This window comes from Arachis stenosperma, chromosome 6, assembly GCF_014773155.1.
Source record: "Arachis stenosperma cultivar V10309 chromosome 6, arast.V10309.gnm1.PFL2, whole genome shotgun sequence".
In the NCBI taxonomy this organism is placed as follows: Eukaryota; Viridiplantae; Streptophyta; class Magnoliopsida; order Fabales; family Fabaceae; genus Arachis; species Arachis stenosperma.
This window is the reverse complement of record NC_080382.1, coordinates 139,365,343-139,382,082: the sequence shown is the minus strand read 5'-3', so window position 1 is coordinate 139,382,082 and position 16,740 is coordinate 139,365,343. Positions and strand designations below refer to the sequence as shown.

The 16,740-nt window shown below is 30.2% G+C and overlaps 1 protein-coding gene across 4 annotated transcripts; it reads left to right on the top strand.

The window, feature by feature from the left end:
* The first annotated feature begins 99 nt into the window (after nucleotides 1-99).
* LOC130935295 (uncharacterized) lies at nucleotides 100-9,570 on the top strand. 4 transcript variants are annotated; one of them, XR_009067849.1, is made up of 9 exons: nucleotides 100-460; nucleotides 2,925-3,436; nucleotides 3,879-3,964; nucleotides 6,190-6,268; nucleotides 6,358-6,417; nucleotides 6,512-6,633; nucleotides 6,734-6,805; nucleotides 9,068-9,234; nucleotides 9,371-9,570. XR_009067849.1 is itself a non-coding variant. In XM_057864986.1 (8 exons), the coding sequence occupies exons 2-8, from the start codon at nucleotides 2,999-3,001 to the stop codon at nucleotides 9,168-9,170; spliced, it is 960 nt and encodes a 319-aa protein (XP_057720969.1). In that variant the 5' UTR covers nucleotides 100-460; nucleotides 2,925-2,998; the 3' UTR covers nucleotides 9,171-9,570. The 4 variants fall into 4 exon arrangements, 1 of the variants encoding a protein (XP_057720969.1); XR_009067848.1 differs by having other exon boundaries at nucleotides 9,068-9,252; XR_009067850.1 differs by lacking the exon at nucleotides 9,371-9,570 and having other exon boundaries at nucleotides 6,512-6,647; nucleotides 9,068-9,168.
* Nucleotides 9,571-16,740: the final 7,170 nt, after the last annotated feature.

Genomic DNA, 16,740 nt, shown 5'->3' with positions numbered 1-16,740 from the left:
TATTTTATAAAATATATATTTTAAATTAATCTCTTAAGTCTAGTTTTACATAAAATTACATGTCACGGGTCAGTATCACATTATCACCGAATCCTTTGCCTAAAGAGTTGTCTAAACAGAGATTTTTCCTTCATCTCCTCCTCTGTGGCACTGTTGAGTGTTGAGGTCTAACGTCCTCCTCTTTCACTCTACCCTTTCTTTGATGCTGAGGCCACCTTCTTCTTCCATTCTACCTTCTCTTCGACGCCGATACCACTCTTCCTCTTCTCTGCGCTGACGTCCGACTGCGGATTCCATCGTCTTGTCTCCTAAACGCCGACTGATACCACTCTTCTCTGCGACGGCGGCGCCAGTCTCTTCTCGTCGATCTCGCTGCCTCTCCTCCATTTCGCCGCTGCTCCTCCAGTTCGCTGTTTCCCAGCGAGCTTTGCCGCCTTCTGTTAGTCGGTCTCTCTTCCTGGTACTGATTTCTGCTTCTGTTTCTTGTTTATTACATTGTTTTTCCTTGCCGCCTTGTTGCTGCTGCTGGTGCAGTGCTGCTAGTGGTGCAGCTTCTGTTTTGAAACTTTCCTTGTTGTTGTTGATGCTGCCGAAATCCTTGTCGCTGATGATGTTTTATTTTCTTAATGAAAATTTTATTTGAATTTATTTCGGTAGAAGCAAAAGCATAAATTTTGGTTCCATTTTCAAAATTCAACTCCAATGTCATCACCACAAATTTTGTCTCAGAACTTGCTACAGTTTCATCTTGTGTGTATACTTCTTAATTTTTTCATAATGCTTTGTAACTTTAAATTGAGTTATTTCTTCTATTAATGGCATCAAATCTTGGTACACAAACAACAGAAAAGAATTCGGTCTAAACCATAAAAGAATGAGATAGTAGCTTTCATGATTGAAGATGTAATTGAGAATAATAAGTTTAAACTTGAAATGCCTGTGTATATATGAAGAGTAAAGTTAATGCTCCGTTGACGCTATGATTATCTATGATCCACATATATTATAAGGATAATATTTGCAATTCGATAAATGCAAGGCAAAGAATTGTCAAAACTAGCACATTGGATAGAATTTTTATAACTTGATCAGAATAGTTTGGAATTAGACTGGATACGATGTTAGAAAATTATTGAAACTGCCATTGGAACTTCCCGAAGAATCTAGTTTCTCAGAATTCCTATTTCATACGCTAATAATTTGTTAAGGTTTTACATGTTGGGCCCCTACCTCTTGCATACAAGACTAAGACTTGGTTTGGTAAAGCTTTTCGAAGAGGAACTTCTCATTTTGCGTTTGGTAAATAAAAAAGATCACGTGCTTGTGCTTGCAGGTTTTAAAAGATAGAGGTGCTTTTGAAAGCACCTAAGGTGGAGTTTTTCAAAGATGACTTATCCTTATCAAAATCAAAGAGTTTAATATAATCATATCCATTAATTAATATCCAAATTTAATTTTCCTATTAATGTCTATTATAGTATTTTTAAATTTTAAAAATGATTTTACCAAACACTCTTGTTGACCCAAAGTTTATTTGGTAAGGATAATATGCAATATGTTGATGCTATGGATATGTATGCTCCAGCTATCCTAGGTTTCCTGAGCTAATTTTCAGACTACTTTAGAAACCAGCCTGATTTTTCTTATTAGCATAGTATATATTAAATAATAAGCAAAGGATTGAGCAACAGATTGAGATAGGTAGAAAAAGAATGATTCAAATCACTTGTTTAATGACATATTGAACCTTATCTATTGAGCAAAAACTTTCTTTTTGTTTTGTGTTGCAGAATCATACTTGATTATTGAACTTTTACTTTGTCCATGCTTGAGGGAAATGACATTTGTATTTGGATAAAGTACTATTTTAGTCCTCAATGTTTGGGCTAAATCTTAATTTGGTCTCTAACGTTTCAAACGTACTATTTTTGTCCCAAAAAGTTTCAAAAGGACTCAATGTTGTCCCAAATTAGGATTTAAGCCAAACACTGACATTTTGACTATATTATTATACATTCTGAAGCAAAAATGCTCCAATCATCCTGAAAACATCCCACACCAACTTTGGGGCCTGCTCCCATAGTTGCTCTAATATATAAAGTAATTCAACAGATTTTTACTATAATTTGGTGGAATCCGGTTTAGGCCCCGTTCAATTGGTTGGATCTCTGAACTTTTGACCTGGTTGCTTGAGTGGTTTGATGTCCAATCTGGATTTTAGAACCTTATATGTCCAATCTGAGGGTCATTGTTGGTTTTATATGTAATAATTGGAGAACATCTTCAAACGAAAAATTTAACATATCGTGAAGCTTTAGATTATTTTACAAAGAAAGAAACCTCAAGTAGATCCAATTGACCCCTTGTGTCATTTAATTGCGCTTCAAATTTCTAATCGGGAACTTGTGTTGTTTATTTACTTGTTGAACTTGTGGAATTGTGCAAAATATGTTTGTTATCAGCTTATAAGTTTTATGAATTTTGGGGTGCTGATAGCTTTAACTGTATGTGGTTGAACTAGTGACTAAGTGCTGATTTCAATAACTGCTTATTTGCTGAAGGAGGCAAGCGGTGCATTTGTTGTTCAAATACTTCGTTCATTTTCTTCTTTCCTCATGAAACCTTTTTACATGCTATGACCATTTGCCACCTTTTTTTCACTTCATTCTTATTTCATATGATGGACATTAATTTTGGGCTTGTATTCTGCATGATGAACATGTGTTTAGGTTAACATGTTTTCTTCTACAACTTACAAGTTGCAAATTTGTTGGCTTTGGTTGACTTATTTCAAATTAGCTCAGCGTTAACTTTATTTTTGCATTTTATTTAATTTCTTATTTTGAGCTATCCTATCCACATTGATAATACTTGCTGGTTTCATGTGATATACTTTACTCGTTCTTGCTAATATCCTGCTGCAGGTTGATAGAGGCCGAAAGCTAAAATTTTATTCTTCAGCCAACAGAAAACAATTCACAAGCTTCTCACACAACACATGAATATCTTACATCCTTTTGCATGCCTTCCTCTATGTAATGCCATTGCAAGCACCAATCTTTTTCCCCATAACAATCAAATCATGAAATTTTCATTGGTTTCCCTACAAAGCTCTAGCTATGCAAGAACTTGGACTCCCTTATGCTGTTCTAGAGGTGGGTTTACAAACTTGAATGGTGAGGACTTCAATATAGATCTCATTAAGGAAGATCTTGCTGATGATGATGGTAGTAGTGAGACTTTGGCTCAAGAAATATATGGAAGAAGGAAAACAAAAGACATTGATCTAGAGGGGTTAAAAGAAGATAATGATGTTGGTGGGTATTATGGCCAAGGACCATTTACAGGTAGGCCAGAGAAAGATCATGAGAGAGATCCAGAAGTTGCTGATATTCTTGGGAGTTTACTAGATGATCCCCAAAAGGCTCAATCCAAAGTAAGTAACTCATGTATTAGATGGTGCCATAATTTCTAGCATTGAGTAGTAAGATGTTATCTTGGTAGTAGTAGGCGTTATTTAGATCCCAGTGTTTTAAAGATGGCCTTCTTACATTTAATATTGAGGGGAAAAATGGATCATCCTAGTAAAAGGAGCAAAAAGAAAAATATGGAGTAGTAGCTTCAAGTTTCTTTGAATTTTGTTGCTGTTGATAGAGAGAAAACAAAAAAAAGAGAACGGTTTATAAAATTCGTGTCTCACCACTACATGATGGAACCAGGCCTATAAAATATACATTGAATTGTAAATATAGATATATTTGCAAATATACAAACATCTACATTTATCCTAAATACATGAGTTGGGGTTCTAATTATTGTACCTACAGAGCTGGGGACATTGTTTGTGTTTATGTCACATGAACTATTTCGATTTGCAGATGGAAGACAGAATTAGGAAAAAAAGGAACAAAATACTGCACACAAAGACGGGATCAGGAGTACCAATGAAAGTGTCCGTTAACAAGTATGTTTAAACATTCAAATGTGTGTTATGTGTTTTTACTGGGCAACATGCAGTTTCCTGTTTCTTGTCAAGTTTTCAGTTTTCTGTAAGAGAGTTACTAGTGTGTTTACTTTATTGATGTTTTATTTCATTTATTAAATTATAAATTGTCATTATATTCGCAGTAATCATCTTATAATAAGGTGCTTTCATTAGAGGGATTGGGAGCTTGCATAATTTGTTGCATTGAGAAGTTTTTGCGAAGTTGTGAGGATTTATCATTATGAAGTTCTAAAGATGTATAGTCGAGACATTGAAATTATTGGTGTTAGTAATTGGTATAGTGATTGGATTGGTCAACATATTTATACTACTCTGTCATTTTCTCTTTCCTACTATCGTGTATGACACTAGAGCAGTATTTCCGTTGGTCAAAAGTATATGATATGATTATACTTAATAGTGGTATAATTTTTCTTATCACAGGTAGGATAGAAGGAATTTGACAATAAAGACCATTGAAAAGTTTAAATTGTTTCGTGTAAAACCATTCATGTGCATTTAAAGCCATTGACTGCTCTAGAACTCTAGTTCCACGATTTCTATTCTGGTCATTTGTAGTTCTTTTATTGTTTCCCTCAATTAATTTCTTCGGTCTTTGGATTCTTTATTTATTGACACTATTCGTGCCTCTGTTAATAAAGCCCTTTTATCTAGTTTCTCCACTCAGGTTGTTTGCCAGTTGCCACCTTAGCTAATGGTTATAAAAGGCAATCTCAAAGGGGTTGGCACTGCTCATTCCTTATCATTTCTGGTTTTTCATGTAATCTCCTTTCTTTTAGCTCCTCTACTCATTCTCATAATTGCTTAATCTCTTTTACTAAATACCATCTTTCTATAAAATGAGAATTCATTCTGTCCTTTACTTTTCTGGGTCTCCATGTAATTTCCTTTTTCTTAGCCGTTTAACTCATTCTCATAATTCTTAGATCTCCTTTACCAAAGATTCTATCTTCCTACAAAACCATAATTCATCATAACTGATTGGCGATGGATGTGAGTCCTGCTGCTATTGGCTCTAGCAGGACTTGGTGTATGTACTCTCACCTTAAACCCTTGTATAGCCATGCCCAATTTGTCATCTTATCCTTGCCAAACTCCAAAGAATGGTACCTAGCCTATCCTATCTGTCTAGCTTGCTTGGTAAATCATATCAACTAGGGGTACACACTTTTGGTCCTCCTAATGGAGTAATAGTAATGTCATGTCTCCCATTGTTTTAGTTGATTTGATGATTTAAGTACCAAGTTGAACTGTGTCTTCTTTTGGGTCATGATACTTTGTCACTTTTTATAGTTTTATTTATGATCAATCACACTGAACTTGACTATTTTTAATGTCGAGTAGATTTACGTTACTTTTCTAATTTTTCAAAAATATTTATCAACAAATCAAAACTCAATTTGGAGTTCCTTTTGTGTAGTTCTCATTGCATGGGTGAATTAGTGCTACACTGCCGTACCATGCTCTCCTCTTCTTGTTCCCAGTTTCTTCTTTTTTTTGGGCCGGGGTGGGACAGAGGTGCTGTTCTTGCTTCCTGTTACTCATTTAATCGCATGCTGTCTTCTGTTTTCAGTAACCAAATCTTGTATTCCCTGTCTGTAACTGTATTTGGGTCCACTTGTTTTGTTCTCAACCATATCCTTCATCTCGACAATATTTCCACCTGATCCTCTTGTATTTGCTTTGTGTTGGTATCAGTTAGGGATTTCGGTATTATCGGGTGCCTATAGTCCCTCATAGGGTAGTATGGGATAAGAAGAGTGGTTTCCTCCCTTAATAGCTAGCTTTTGAGGTGGGGTTCCCTACTTTTCTTAAGTACTTAATAATGGTATTAGAGCCTAGTTGTCAGCGCCATGGAAAGGGCTACTCTAGGCTGGATTAAGGTGAATATAGAACACTGATAACTGATAGCCAAGTGGCTACCATTGGTCAATGTCGATAGAGTGAAGCTGCTTTGGACGTCAACTCTCCATGGGCGGTGTATTGTTAGGGACTTGAGTATTATGAGATGCCCAACGTTGCACATCGGGTAATATGTGATGCTTGATATTGTATTTAAGGAGTGGTTCTTCCTCCTTAATAGCTAGAATGTGTGGTTCTCTACTTTCCATAATTAACAGTATCTGTGATATAATAATTAAATGTTCATTTTTCTTATTGGCTTTTGACACTGGTATTTTCAGATTTGATTTTTCAAACTCATATATATGGCTTGAATTTTACAATACACCACTGGAAAAAGACATCTCCTTAATATGTGATGTAAGGAACTTTGTCTATGTTGTTTTTGCATATTCATCATGATGCATATGCTTCTGGCTGGATGTTTTGTTGAATGTGGGTCATTGCAGACTATTCGATCGTGGCATATTGTTGGACGTCTTGGTGGATGCAATTCGATGAACATGCAAGTAAGTTTTTCTCTTCTTCCAAGGATGCAATACTCTCTTTTAATGGAATTTAGGCTTGAAGTTGTTGCTTATAGAATTATCATTATTCCTGCAGCTATCACAATCTCCGATCACGAAACGGCCAAGTTATGATTTTATTCAAGGAGCTAATGTGACACCAACTACATTTTACAACATTGGGGATCTTGAGGTTCAAGACAACTTGGCTCGAATATGGTGCAGAACTAGTTGTATAGTCTTTCCTTGTTAATTACTGTTTGTAGATTAGCGGGATTTAAAGTGCAAATACTAATAATTTTTCGTTGTGAAATGACAGGGTAGATATTGGAACCAGTGAACCGCTGCTTTTGGATGTCTTGATAAATGCATTAACACAGATAAGTTCTGAGTATGATTTCTACTTTCTCTCTATTCCATTGATACATTAGTTTAGTCGTTTACAGTGAAAAGAAAAACTACAATTCTGCAACACCCCAACTAAAATCATCTGGAAACAAACAGTGTTTTATAATTTGCATGAGCAATAACAGTAGTAAATAGAGCTTATTCATTAGGTCAATGCTTGGTTGATATCTAGAAACTATAAAGCAAAAAATATGAAATGCCAACAATATCTGACTTGGTTAGTAATCCCTGGAGATTATCAAGTTACCAGAAAATTTTCATTTCTTCTACAGCTGCATGTACTTGAGTTAACAGACATTAAAATGTCATGGTCTACTGGCTTATAAGAGGCTAACTTCAAATCTATATCATATTTGCACTGAATATTATTAGTGAATAGATGGAGCCATATTCTAGAGTTTGGGATTTGGGCCATATTCTAAAGTTTGGTATTTGGGTCCTGTAAAGAGAGGAAGTTTTTAAAGTTAGAAAGCGAGAGCTGAATCACCATTGGGTTTGTAACTTCTGCTGTGCATTGGTCCCCCTAAATAGAAGTTACAAATCCAATAGTGATTAACTCCTCACCTTTTCATTTACAGACTTTTTTGTTTAGAGGATCCTTCTCCCAAAAGTTAAACATGTTTTAAAGGTTCTGATAACTGAATGCCGACTCCACTTATTGCTAAACAAGTCAAAATCGACAATCAAACTTTTTGTTGCTCCTCAAACTTGAACTTTATTTAAGATGATGATTTTGTCTGACCTAGGAACAAAAGCTTAATCCAAGCTAACAAATTCTTGTAGTTCAACTTTTAGGGTGACTTATGGAGTATTAGACAAGATACCTGTCATAGGATCATTACTATGTATGCCTATTTTGAATAAGAGAAACAAGGTGATGTCTTGAGTTTCAGAAGTAGTGGAAGATATTTTCTTGTGAACATACCATGATAGTAAACTTTGTACCAAAGACGAAAAACTAAGCACCTAAAAGGGACCAGAATACACTAACAAATAAAACGGCACTAGCGACATGTGAAACAGTAGTGTGGAGGCTGGCTTGTGGATCTCTTATCCCAGTGAAATGCGTTGATTGAAGATTTCAGATAATGCATGACTGATACTCTAGTGGTGGGCTTGGTTGCTCAAATGGTGGCACTTGGAGGACTAGCTAATTCCGATTGCTATCTGGTTTTGCACTTACCTTGACAATTGAGGGAGTTGGGATCACAGATCAAGGTTGTCAAGGGTGTATTTTCCTCCCGAGACCAAACTTAGCTCGAGCATTGATGCCAACTTGAGGATACATGAGGATCATCACGCTCATTCAATCTTGACTCTCTAGTTATCTCTGTACTACTTATCATTGTTCCATATTTCAGTAGGAGTGGCAAACACCAATTGAAAAGATTATGAAGTTTTCCTTTGGTGTGGCACTTTGGATACTCGGAGTGATCCCTCTGTCCTTTTACTGCATAATACAAGCAAATGCTGGGGAATTGGGTGATATCTCACTGATATTTGCATCTCCCTTGCCCTTCTATTACTGTTTCATTCTTCCACTTTCTCTAGATGCCAGGTCCTTACAGTCTCCTTGATGGCTTTTCTTTGTCTTCTAATCCTACAAAAGAATATGGTCTCTTGACTCTTTTGGTAGTTTTAGTTATAAATTCTTCCAACTTTCCACTCATTCCTCCAATACAAGCTATTTCCATCTAGTCATAAATGGTCTCTTGACTCTTTTGGTAGTTTTAGTTATAAATTCTTCCAACTTTTCACTCATTCCTCCAATACAAGCTATTTCCATCTAGTCAAAATTAATATGAATACATGTTCCAGTTCGAAGGTCTAATAAGACTATCTCCCCTTAATTGTGTTATGTGGAAGGCAAATTCAGTGTCAAATTCTCATTTTCTATTGACTAGGTTTGTTAGAAGAAAAAGAGCCAAAATGTTTGCAGCATTGTGCATTTTTCGCTACTATTTGGACTATTTGATTGGAGCGTAATACATGTACTTCCATGACAGATTTTCTTACAAGAACATTTTATGGGATAAGATTAGATGCCTAACATCTATTAGGTCTAAAACTCTTGATCTTTATAATGGATATTTCTTCTAAGAAATGTTGAGAGATTGAAAAGTTATGCTTTATAAATAAATCTTATGTTGTTTTGCTTTTACTTTATAAAACAAAAACATGTTTGAGTTGTTTGCTCTAATCTTATTCTTTTCGATACTTATTTTATTTATATATTTTACGATAGTTTTGTTGGAATCAAGCAAGTGGTCTTTGGTGGGGAAGAATATGAGAATTGGAACGAGAATATGACATCAGAGGATTCAGGTTTTAGTGTTCACAAGATCTAAACCCAATTTGCTGTCATATTATTTGATAGAGGCAAGTGAAGAGGAAGTCAGGAAATATTGCATCGTATGTATTTGACAAGCAGTAAGCAAACAACTAAATAAATAAAACCTTTTAGCATCTCTGGTGGCTGGCTATATGTATTAGTTTTTTATTTTATTTTATTATTGTTATTTTTTTTATGGCCGCCATTACTTCCCAGGAACTCAACCATTCATGAATATCAAATTATCAATGTCAAAGACGTGTGATGGCGGCTCTGGGATTTTGATGGCTCTGGAAATTCAACCATTAATGAATATCGAAGTCAAGAGATGACAGTCGAGATAACAGTTCTGTAACTTAATTATGGGATTTGTTGTTACTAAGGTTAATTAATCAAAATGAACTTGATTTTGATTTGATGTAGTAGCTCTTAATGAAATATTGGAAAAGTTTGACAGCGTTAAAGGTTCCGTGGAGCAGATAATGACTAGAGAGTAAAGACCCTTTCGGTAAGATTTCTGGGAATGTTACTACCAGCAATCCAGAATCCTCCTTTTTTTTTTCTTTGAAAATTTATCCCTTTGTTTGGTTGATACATGATTATTGGAACAATTAATCCTGGAATATTTTATTAATTTTCTGAGAAAATGTTAATAATCTATTCTATCTATTTTATTATATAAAAATCAAATTTCTACACTTAATGATAGAGCTAACGTAGTATGTTTATGAGAGTTTATTTATTTATCTATTTTAATTCACTAAATACAAGTTATTACGATAAACTAATTATATTCATTAATTGATTTAATTTGATTAAAAATTTAAATATCATATAATTTATTATAATTTATATCAATTTGATTTGGTAATATTTTTTAATTTATTTTTTTTAATATTCTATTAGTATTTTTTAATTTTTTTTAATTTATTAATTTGATTAATTTATTAGTCAGTAAAATAATAAATTTATGGTCAAATGAGTTATAGTTTAAATGACATAATTATTTTATAATTTTGTACTTATTCAAATTGATATTTATAGTCTTTTGGTCTAATATATATAGATGGCTATACCAAATTCTAAAAATCATTATTTTTATCCTCTTCTATTTCAATTTTTTTTTCTTTATATATAATTTTTTTATGTATAAATGTACTCAAAATCAGAGGAGACATATAAGTATTTCATTGATTGTTTGTTTGATGGATACTATAGCTTAAAATATCTCAATTTAGGCATTCTACCTTTATCGATAGAAGTTGAACATGTAGTAGTGCTGAAAAAGGCGGGTCGGACTAGAGCCCGCCAAAATAAAAAAATCCGTCAAATCCTCACCGCCAAATTGGTGAGTTTTGGTGGGGCGGGACAGGCCGGTCTGCTGGACTAAAGATTTTTATTTTTCTTTTTTTTATTAAATAAAAGAGTGATTACTATTATAAAATTAATAATTATATAATTTTCAAACACTTTTTTTGTTTTTGCTTTTATTCTTCTTTTAGTTATTAATTTTATTTATTTTATTTTATAATTTCGTATATTTGTTCAAATTATGTGACTTATTTTTTAAAATAAAGATGGTTCTATTGAAAAATATTATTTTGAATAATTTTATTGAAGTTAAAAATAAAAAAAAGATAGTAAAAAAATTATATTATAATTTGACTATTTTTTATTTGTATTTAATTTTTTAATTATTATTTTTTAGTTAATTTTAATGAATTTATTTTTTTTAAAAAGAGTCAAGCGGACTAGCCCGCCGACCCGCCAATCCGCCATAAAGTGAAACGGGCTAGTACTTTAAACCCATCTTAGTTGGCGGACGGGTTGGGGCGGGTCGGCCCACTTTGCCATCCCTAGTAATGTTGGATAGAAGAATATTTGTTAAAATGAATATACCCATTGTAATGAATTTTCTTTCTCAATTGTTAGATTTTTATATCAGTCTTGTAAATTCTTTGAAGGCATAAGACAATAAAATAGGTTGACTTTAACATCATTAGAAGCTAAATTTAATTGTTTAAGTAAGCACTACTAATTATGTTAATAAGGTAATTATGTAATAATAATATGATTTACATTTTAATTTTCTCGAGTAAACTCATTTCAAAATGTAGGAATCAGACTCAATTATGCTAAAATTTTAAAAGTAATATAGGATTTCACAATAAAATTAACATTTATTAAGGAAATAAATTTATTTATGACTCTTTTCTAATTATAAATAATAACTAGATTTAGAAAAAATATTAATGTCATCATTTTTATTAACTGAATCATATTATTAGATAGTTAATAGTTTTATAAGTAAAAATTATTAAATAATAACCTAAAAATTAACAACAAACAAGTAATAAGGATTCATAATAAATTTATTATATATTATCAGTTTTATAATTAAAATCTATCTCATATCATATTCTCATCTGTTTTATTTATTATCTATTCTATTATATAAAAATCAGGTTTCTGCATTTAAATGATGGAGTTAACGTGGTATGTTTCTCAGAGTGTTTAGATTTATTTCTTTTAATTCATTAAATACAATTCATTACGATGAATTAACTAATAACAAAGATCCAATCTGAGCCGATTCGAGGGGGACACGTGGACTTTTGCATTGGGCCTTTAAGGTAATGAATTTAAGTTAGATTTGGAATCCTAACAATAAGTCTGGTTGATCTTTCTTTTATTGAGTTCTTAGTAGTCTAAATATATCTTGAATTAATATTTTGAATTATTTTTATAACAAATAATATACTAATTAATATTATAACACTTAATATATATAAAAATTAGATATATTTATAAGAACTTTTTTAATTCAAATTAAAAAATATATTTTTTTAGTTTTAAATATTATTTACTAATGTAATAAAAAAGTGAAAATAACAATAATCACTCACATAATTAAAATAGATAATCTTAATATATACTATTGATATTGTTATATTTTTTTATATAACTATCATATTAAAAATAAAATTGTGAAAAAAAATTTATAATTATATATATATTGATAAATCTTTTGAAAAACTAACTCTAATAACTATATGTTAATTATTTTTTTATTTATATGGAATGAAAAAAGAATTATCTAAAATTTGGTCCCTCCATATTAAAATTTCTAAATCCGTCCCTGACTACATATATAAAAAATTATTATATATGATAAATAATTTTTTTCTTTTTTGTAATGACTATTTATATAATTTATTGCACAATTTTTTTTATCTTAATATTTAATGAATTTAAGATACAAGATATTATTTAACCTACAAAATAAATAACTTAAGTTATCATCTCTAATAATAAATATAATAGTATAAATACCTACTTACTTATTAGTAGTGAAAAATAAGTAAATAGTATAAATTATTATTCTTTTTTATTATAAAAGCAATAATAAAAATTATTAATTAAGTTAATTACATAATTAAAAAATTATTCAAATAATAATAAAAAATGATATCACTATTTTTACGTATTACAAAATTTATAAAAAAAATTTGGGACAATAAATCAATCTTCAATAGATTATACGTTAGTCCTATTAAAAAAATAAATAAATAATACATTAGATATTATTATTATATACTAATATAATATATATTATTGATTATTAAGTTTATAATTAATTTTAACCTAATTTTTGGTAACTAAAATTTAAATGATTAAAATTATTAAATGCTAAATATTTTCTACCTAGCCAATTTTATTTTTGTTATTGAAATTAAAAAAAAAGATGAGTTGTTAATCAATTCTAAATTTAAATTTAAATTTGAGTAAAAAAATAAAAAATATTTTGAATTTTATCTCGCTAATCAGAATTAATTTTAAGATAAGAAATTACTTTGTACATTATATTGTAGGATAATGTGGTCATTTGTTATATTTTAATGGCAAATATTATCCAATAAAATGGTGTAAGAAATTAAAAAAAATGTATTTATAAGTTCAGAAAATACTAATTTATTCTTCAATAGAATAAATTATATATTGAATAACAAAAATTATTATTGGTTTCTCTTCACACTAACTAATACTCAACAATAATATTTTGGTACACTATGTTACCAATAAATATTAATCAATCTAATAATTTTTGTAATGACATAAGTCTATAAGTTTAAAAATTTAAAAATCATGTCAAAAAATGTGAAATTTTAACAAATAGCAATATTGATCATATTGTTTTTTACTTCAAGAATGAATACGATACAAACAAATAAAATTATCTTAGATAAATTTCAACAAAGACAAAATTCCATAAGTATATTGCTATTAATGAGAAATTAGTTTATTTTAAAGGCAAATATTTTTTCTAAGAATTTTCTAACTCGACAGGACGATGACTAATCTACCACATATTGATGCTCTATTTATTAAGGGTCTGTAATTAACTAAGAGCATCTCTAAAGGAGTATTCTTAGAGTATCACTTTTGGTACTTTTAAGAAGAGAATTGATTTAAAATTGAAATTTATATTGGAGTTGATTTATGAAATAAAACTAGTATCATTTTAGAGATACGGTATCATCTTAATAGAGAATTAATAAAATTTTATCACTTGTATAAATATATTGATAAAATAATTAAAAATAATATAAAATTCTAAATGAACTAAAATTAAACATTAGAAGAATAAATTTTATTTTTAATTTTAAATTACTATTTATGACATATGATCCTACAAATATTCTTGTAAAACCTAAAATAATAAAATTAAAATTAGAACTAACATTAAAGATGTTCTTATACACGTAAAACAAAATTTAAACTCTAAATACTTATTTAAATAAACAAATAGGATGACTATTCAACTAATCCAAATTAGTTAAGATAAATACTAATTATTTTTAATATTTTTAAATTAATAAAATATTTATAATAATTATTATATATATTTTTTGTTTAATTGTCTGATAAAATTTTTTATATAATTTTATATCTTATTTCGTGTAACACACAAAAATATACACTAATTCAATATAAAATATCACTTCTAATTCTTTCACATATGCACTTGACACAACAAGAGAATAGCTCATTCTTACATATGTAAAAAAACAGTAACATCTAAGGTTAAGTACTTTTTTCGTCCCAAAGGTTTGAGGTAAAAATCAAAATCGTTTCTGACTTTTTTTCTTATTAAAATCATTCTCAACATTACAAAACGTTATAAAATCGTTTCTTTCTATATCAATTTTATTTTGTTGACTAAATTTTCCTTAACAAATAATAAAAATAATATTAAAAAATAATAACAAAAAACAAAAACAAACCCCCACCTCCACCCCTACCCTCGATATCTCTTCCCTGTTCCCTCCCCCATCCCTTCCTCTTACTCCTCTTTGAACTCCCCTTTTCCCAAAAACAAAAACAAAAACAAACCCCCCACCCCCATCCCCGAAATCTACTCTTCCCTGCTTTCTCCCCATTCCGTTCCTCCTACTCTCTTTGAACTCCTCTTCTTCCAAATTCCAATTCTTCTTCTCAACTTAAACAAAAAATCTTTTCCTTTTAGCCAATTCACCAACAACAACAACCACAAAATAAATTTCGATTTCAGATTTAACAACAATTCAATAATCATCTTTTTTTCAGTTTAAACGAAAAATCCTCTCCCTTCAGCCAATTCGACAACAATAACAACCACAAAACAAATTTTAATTTTAAATTTAACAATATTTCAACAATTATCAACCGTAACTTTAGATCAACATCAACAACAACAGAAATTTAAAAAAAAATAAAAAGAACGAAATGATTTTTATGTTCTTCAAAAAAATAAAAAAACAAAAAAAGGAGGAAGGAAGTCCGGTGTTTCGTCTCGGATTGGACTTGGTGGGAGAGATTTCTTTATATGTGGTGATAGTGAGTGATGGAAAGATTGAGTTGTATCAGACGAGAAGTGGCAATTGTGTTCAGGTTTTGCCGTTTGGCGGGGAAGGAATCGGGCCTTGTATTTGTTAGAATATAATTAGGATCAATTAGAATTATTTAATATATTTGAATATTTATTATAGAATATTATGTCTTTATTATTACGATTTTCTTAACTCCTATAAATACCCTTCTATATTGTATCATTCTTAGATAACTTGAATAGACAACTTGAATACACATAAACAATTTTTCTATTACTCTCTCTTATCCTTTCTAACAGTATTGTTGCAAGTGAGGAAGACAAGGGTGAAAAGCTTGTTGTGCGTCACAAAATTTTCACTTCTGCGAGGATCTCACCTAGTAATACCAAATGTGCGAGCACTCAGTGGCGGAAATGTGGGAGCATATGGCCTTCAGAAGATGGAGGGCCCCGGTGGCGACGACATATGCGGTGTAGTCAGAAATCTCGTAGAAGACGACGACGTGGGACTGGACGGCGAGGTTGTATACCTCGTCGGAAAGAATAGTGTTGAGCCATTGACAGAAGAAGAAGGCGTCGCATAAAAAGGATTCTAAAAAAGTAAAAAAAAAAAGAAATGGGGAGAAAATTCAAAAAGAGATATCGAGTGATAGTGGGGATGGAGTGTTTTTGTTTTAATTATTAAAAATAATTTGATAAAAAAAATAAAACTAAAATAAAAAAGACAATTTTATAATATTTTATAATAATAAGAATAATTTTAATAATAAAAAAATAAAAAATAATTTTAATTTTCACCTCAAACTTTAAAAACAAACAAAAATTACTTAATGCTAACTTTGACAAGTAGCATCCGCCATTTAATGTCCGATAATTAATGCGTTGGTTGCATCGGTAAGTTAGAGGGTCTTCTATTTGGTGCATGTGAATCATGAATCACTTTAGAAACATATGAATTTCAAGAATAATTTCAACGACCGACAAGTGGTCGAACTTGGAAGTTTATTGTCCACAACTAGGAGAAATCTTTAGCACTATTTATTTATTTATTTATGAGTTTAATTAAATTAATATATATTCTTAAAATTATTATTAATAAAAAAAATTTAAAATCTTTTTAACAAATATAGAATAAATATATTAAAATTTTAAATTAGTATATTTTTAATAACTTTTTTAATAATTTTATTTTAATTTATAATTTTGTCTTGTACTTAAGACGAATTAACTAAATTCGTTAATTTATTTACGTGGACAGGATTATTACAACGAAAAATTTTGATAGAAACGTGGAGAGAGAATAAATTTCTAAACAAGGCATCATAATGTATACGTTTGAATAATGTAATATATCAAAAAATGATACCACTTAAAACTTAAAAGTACTGAAACTTAGTAATATATTGAAAAAAATTAAAAAGAAATATAGCAAACTTATGATAGTAAATAAATTCTTTATTACTTTGGATTTAATTATTGGTATATATTTTAATATTATATATATATTCTCTTTTCAAAATTTTTTACGGGAATTATTATAGTTTTTTCTAAATTAAGAAATAAAAAAAAAGCTATCGTTAAGAGTTTGCCAAACATTCTGATGAAACTTTAAAATTTAAATGATATTGTAAAAGCCACATTGTAATTTGTGGCCTTGAAAATTCTAAAATATACGTGGTTGCAAAATATGGAAAATTTATTAGGAGTTATAAAATTG

Excerpts from the sequence above, each read along its gene's own strand:
- LOC130935295 (XM_057864986.1), top strand. The coding sequence starts at position 2,999 with ATGAATATCTTACATCCTTTTGCATGCCTTCCTCTATGTAATGCCATT. Across the intron at positions 3,437-3,878 it reads CCCAAAAGGCTCAATCCAAA|ATGGAAGACAGAATTAGGAA; the intron begins GTAAGTAACTCA and ends TTCGATTTGCAG. Across the intron at positions 6,806-9,067 it reads TTAACACAGATAAGTTCTGA|TTTTGTTGGAATCAAGCAAG; the intron begins GTATGATTTCTA and ends ATTTTACGATAG.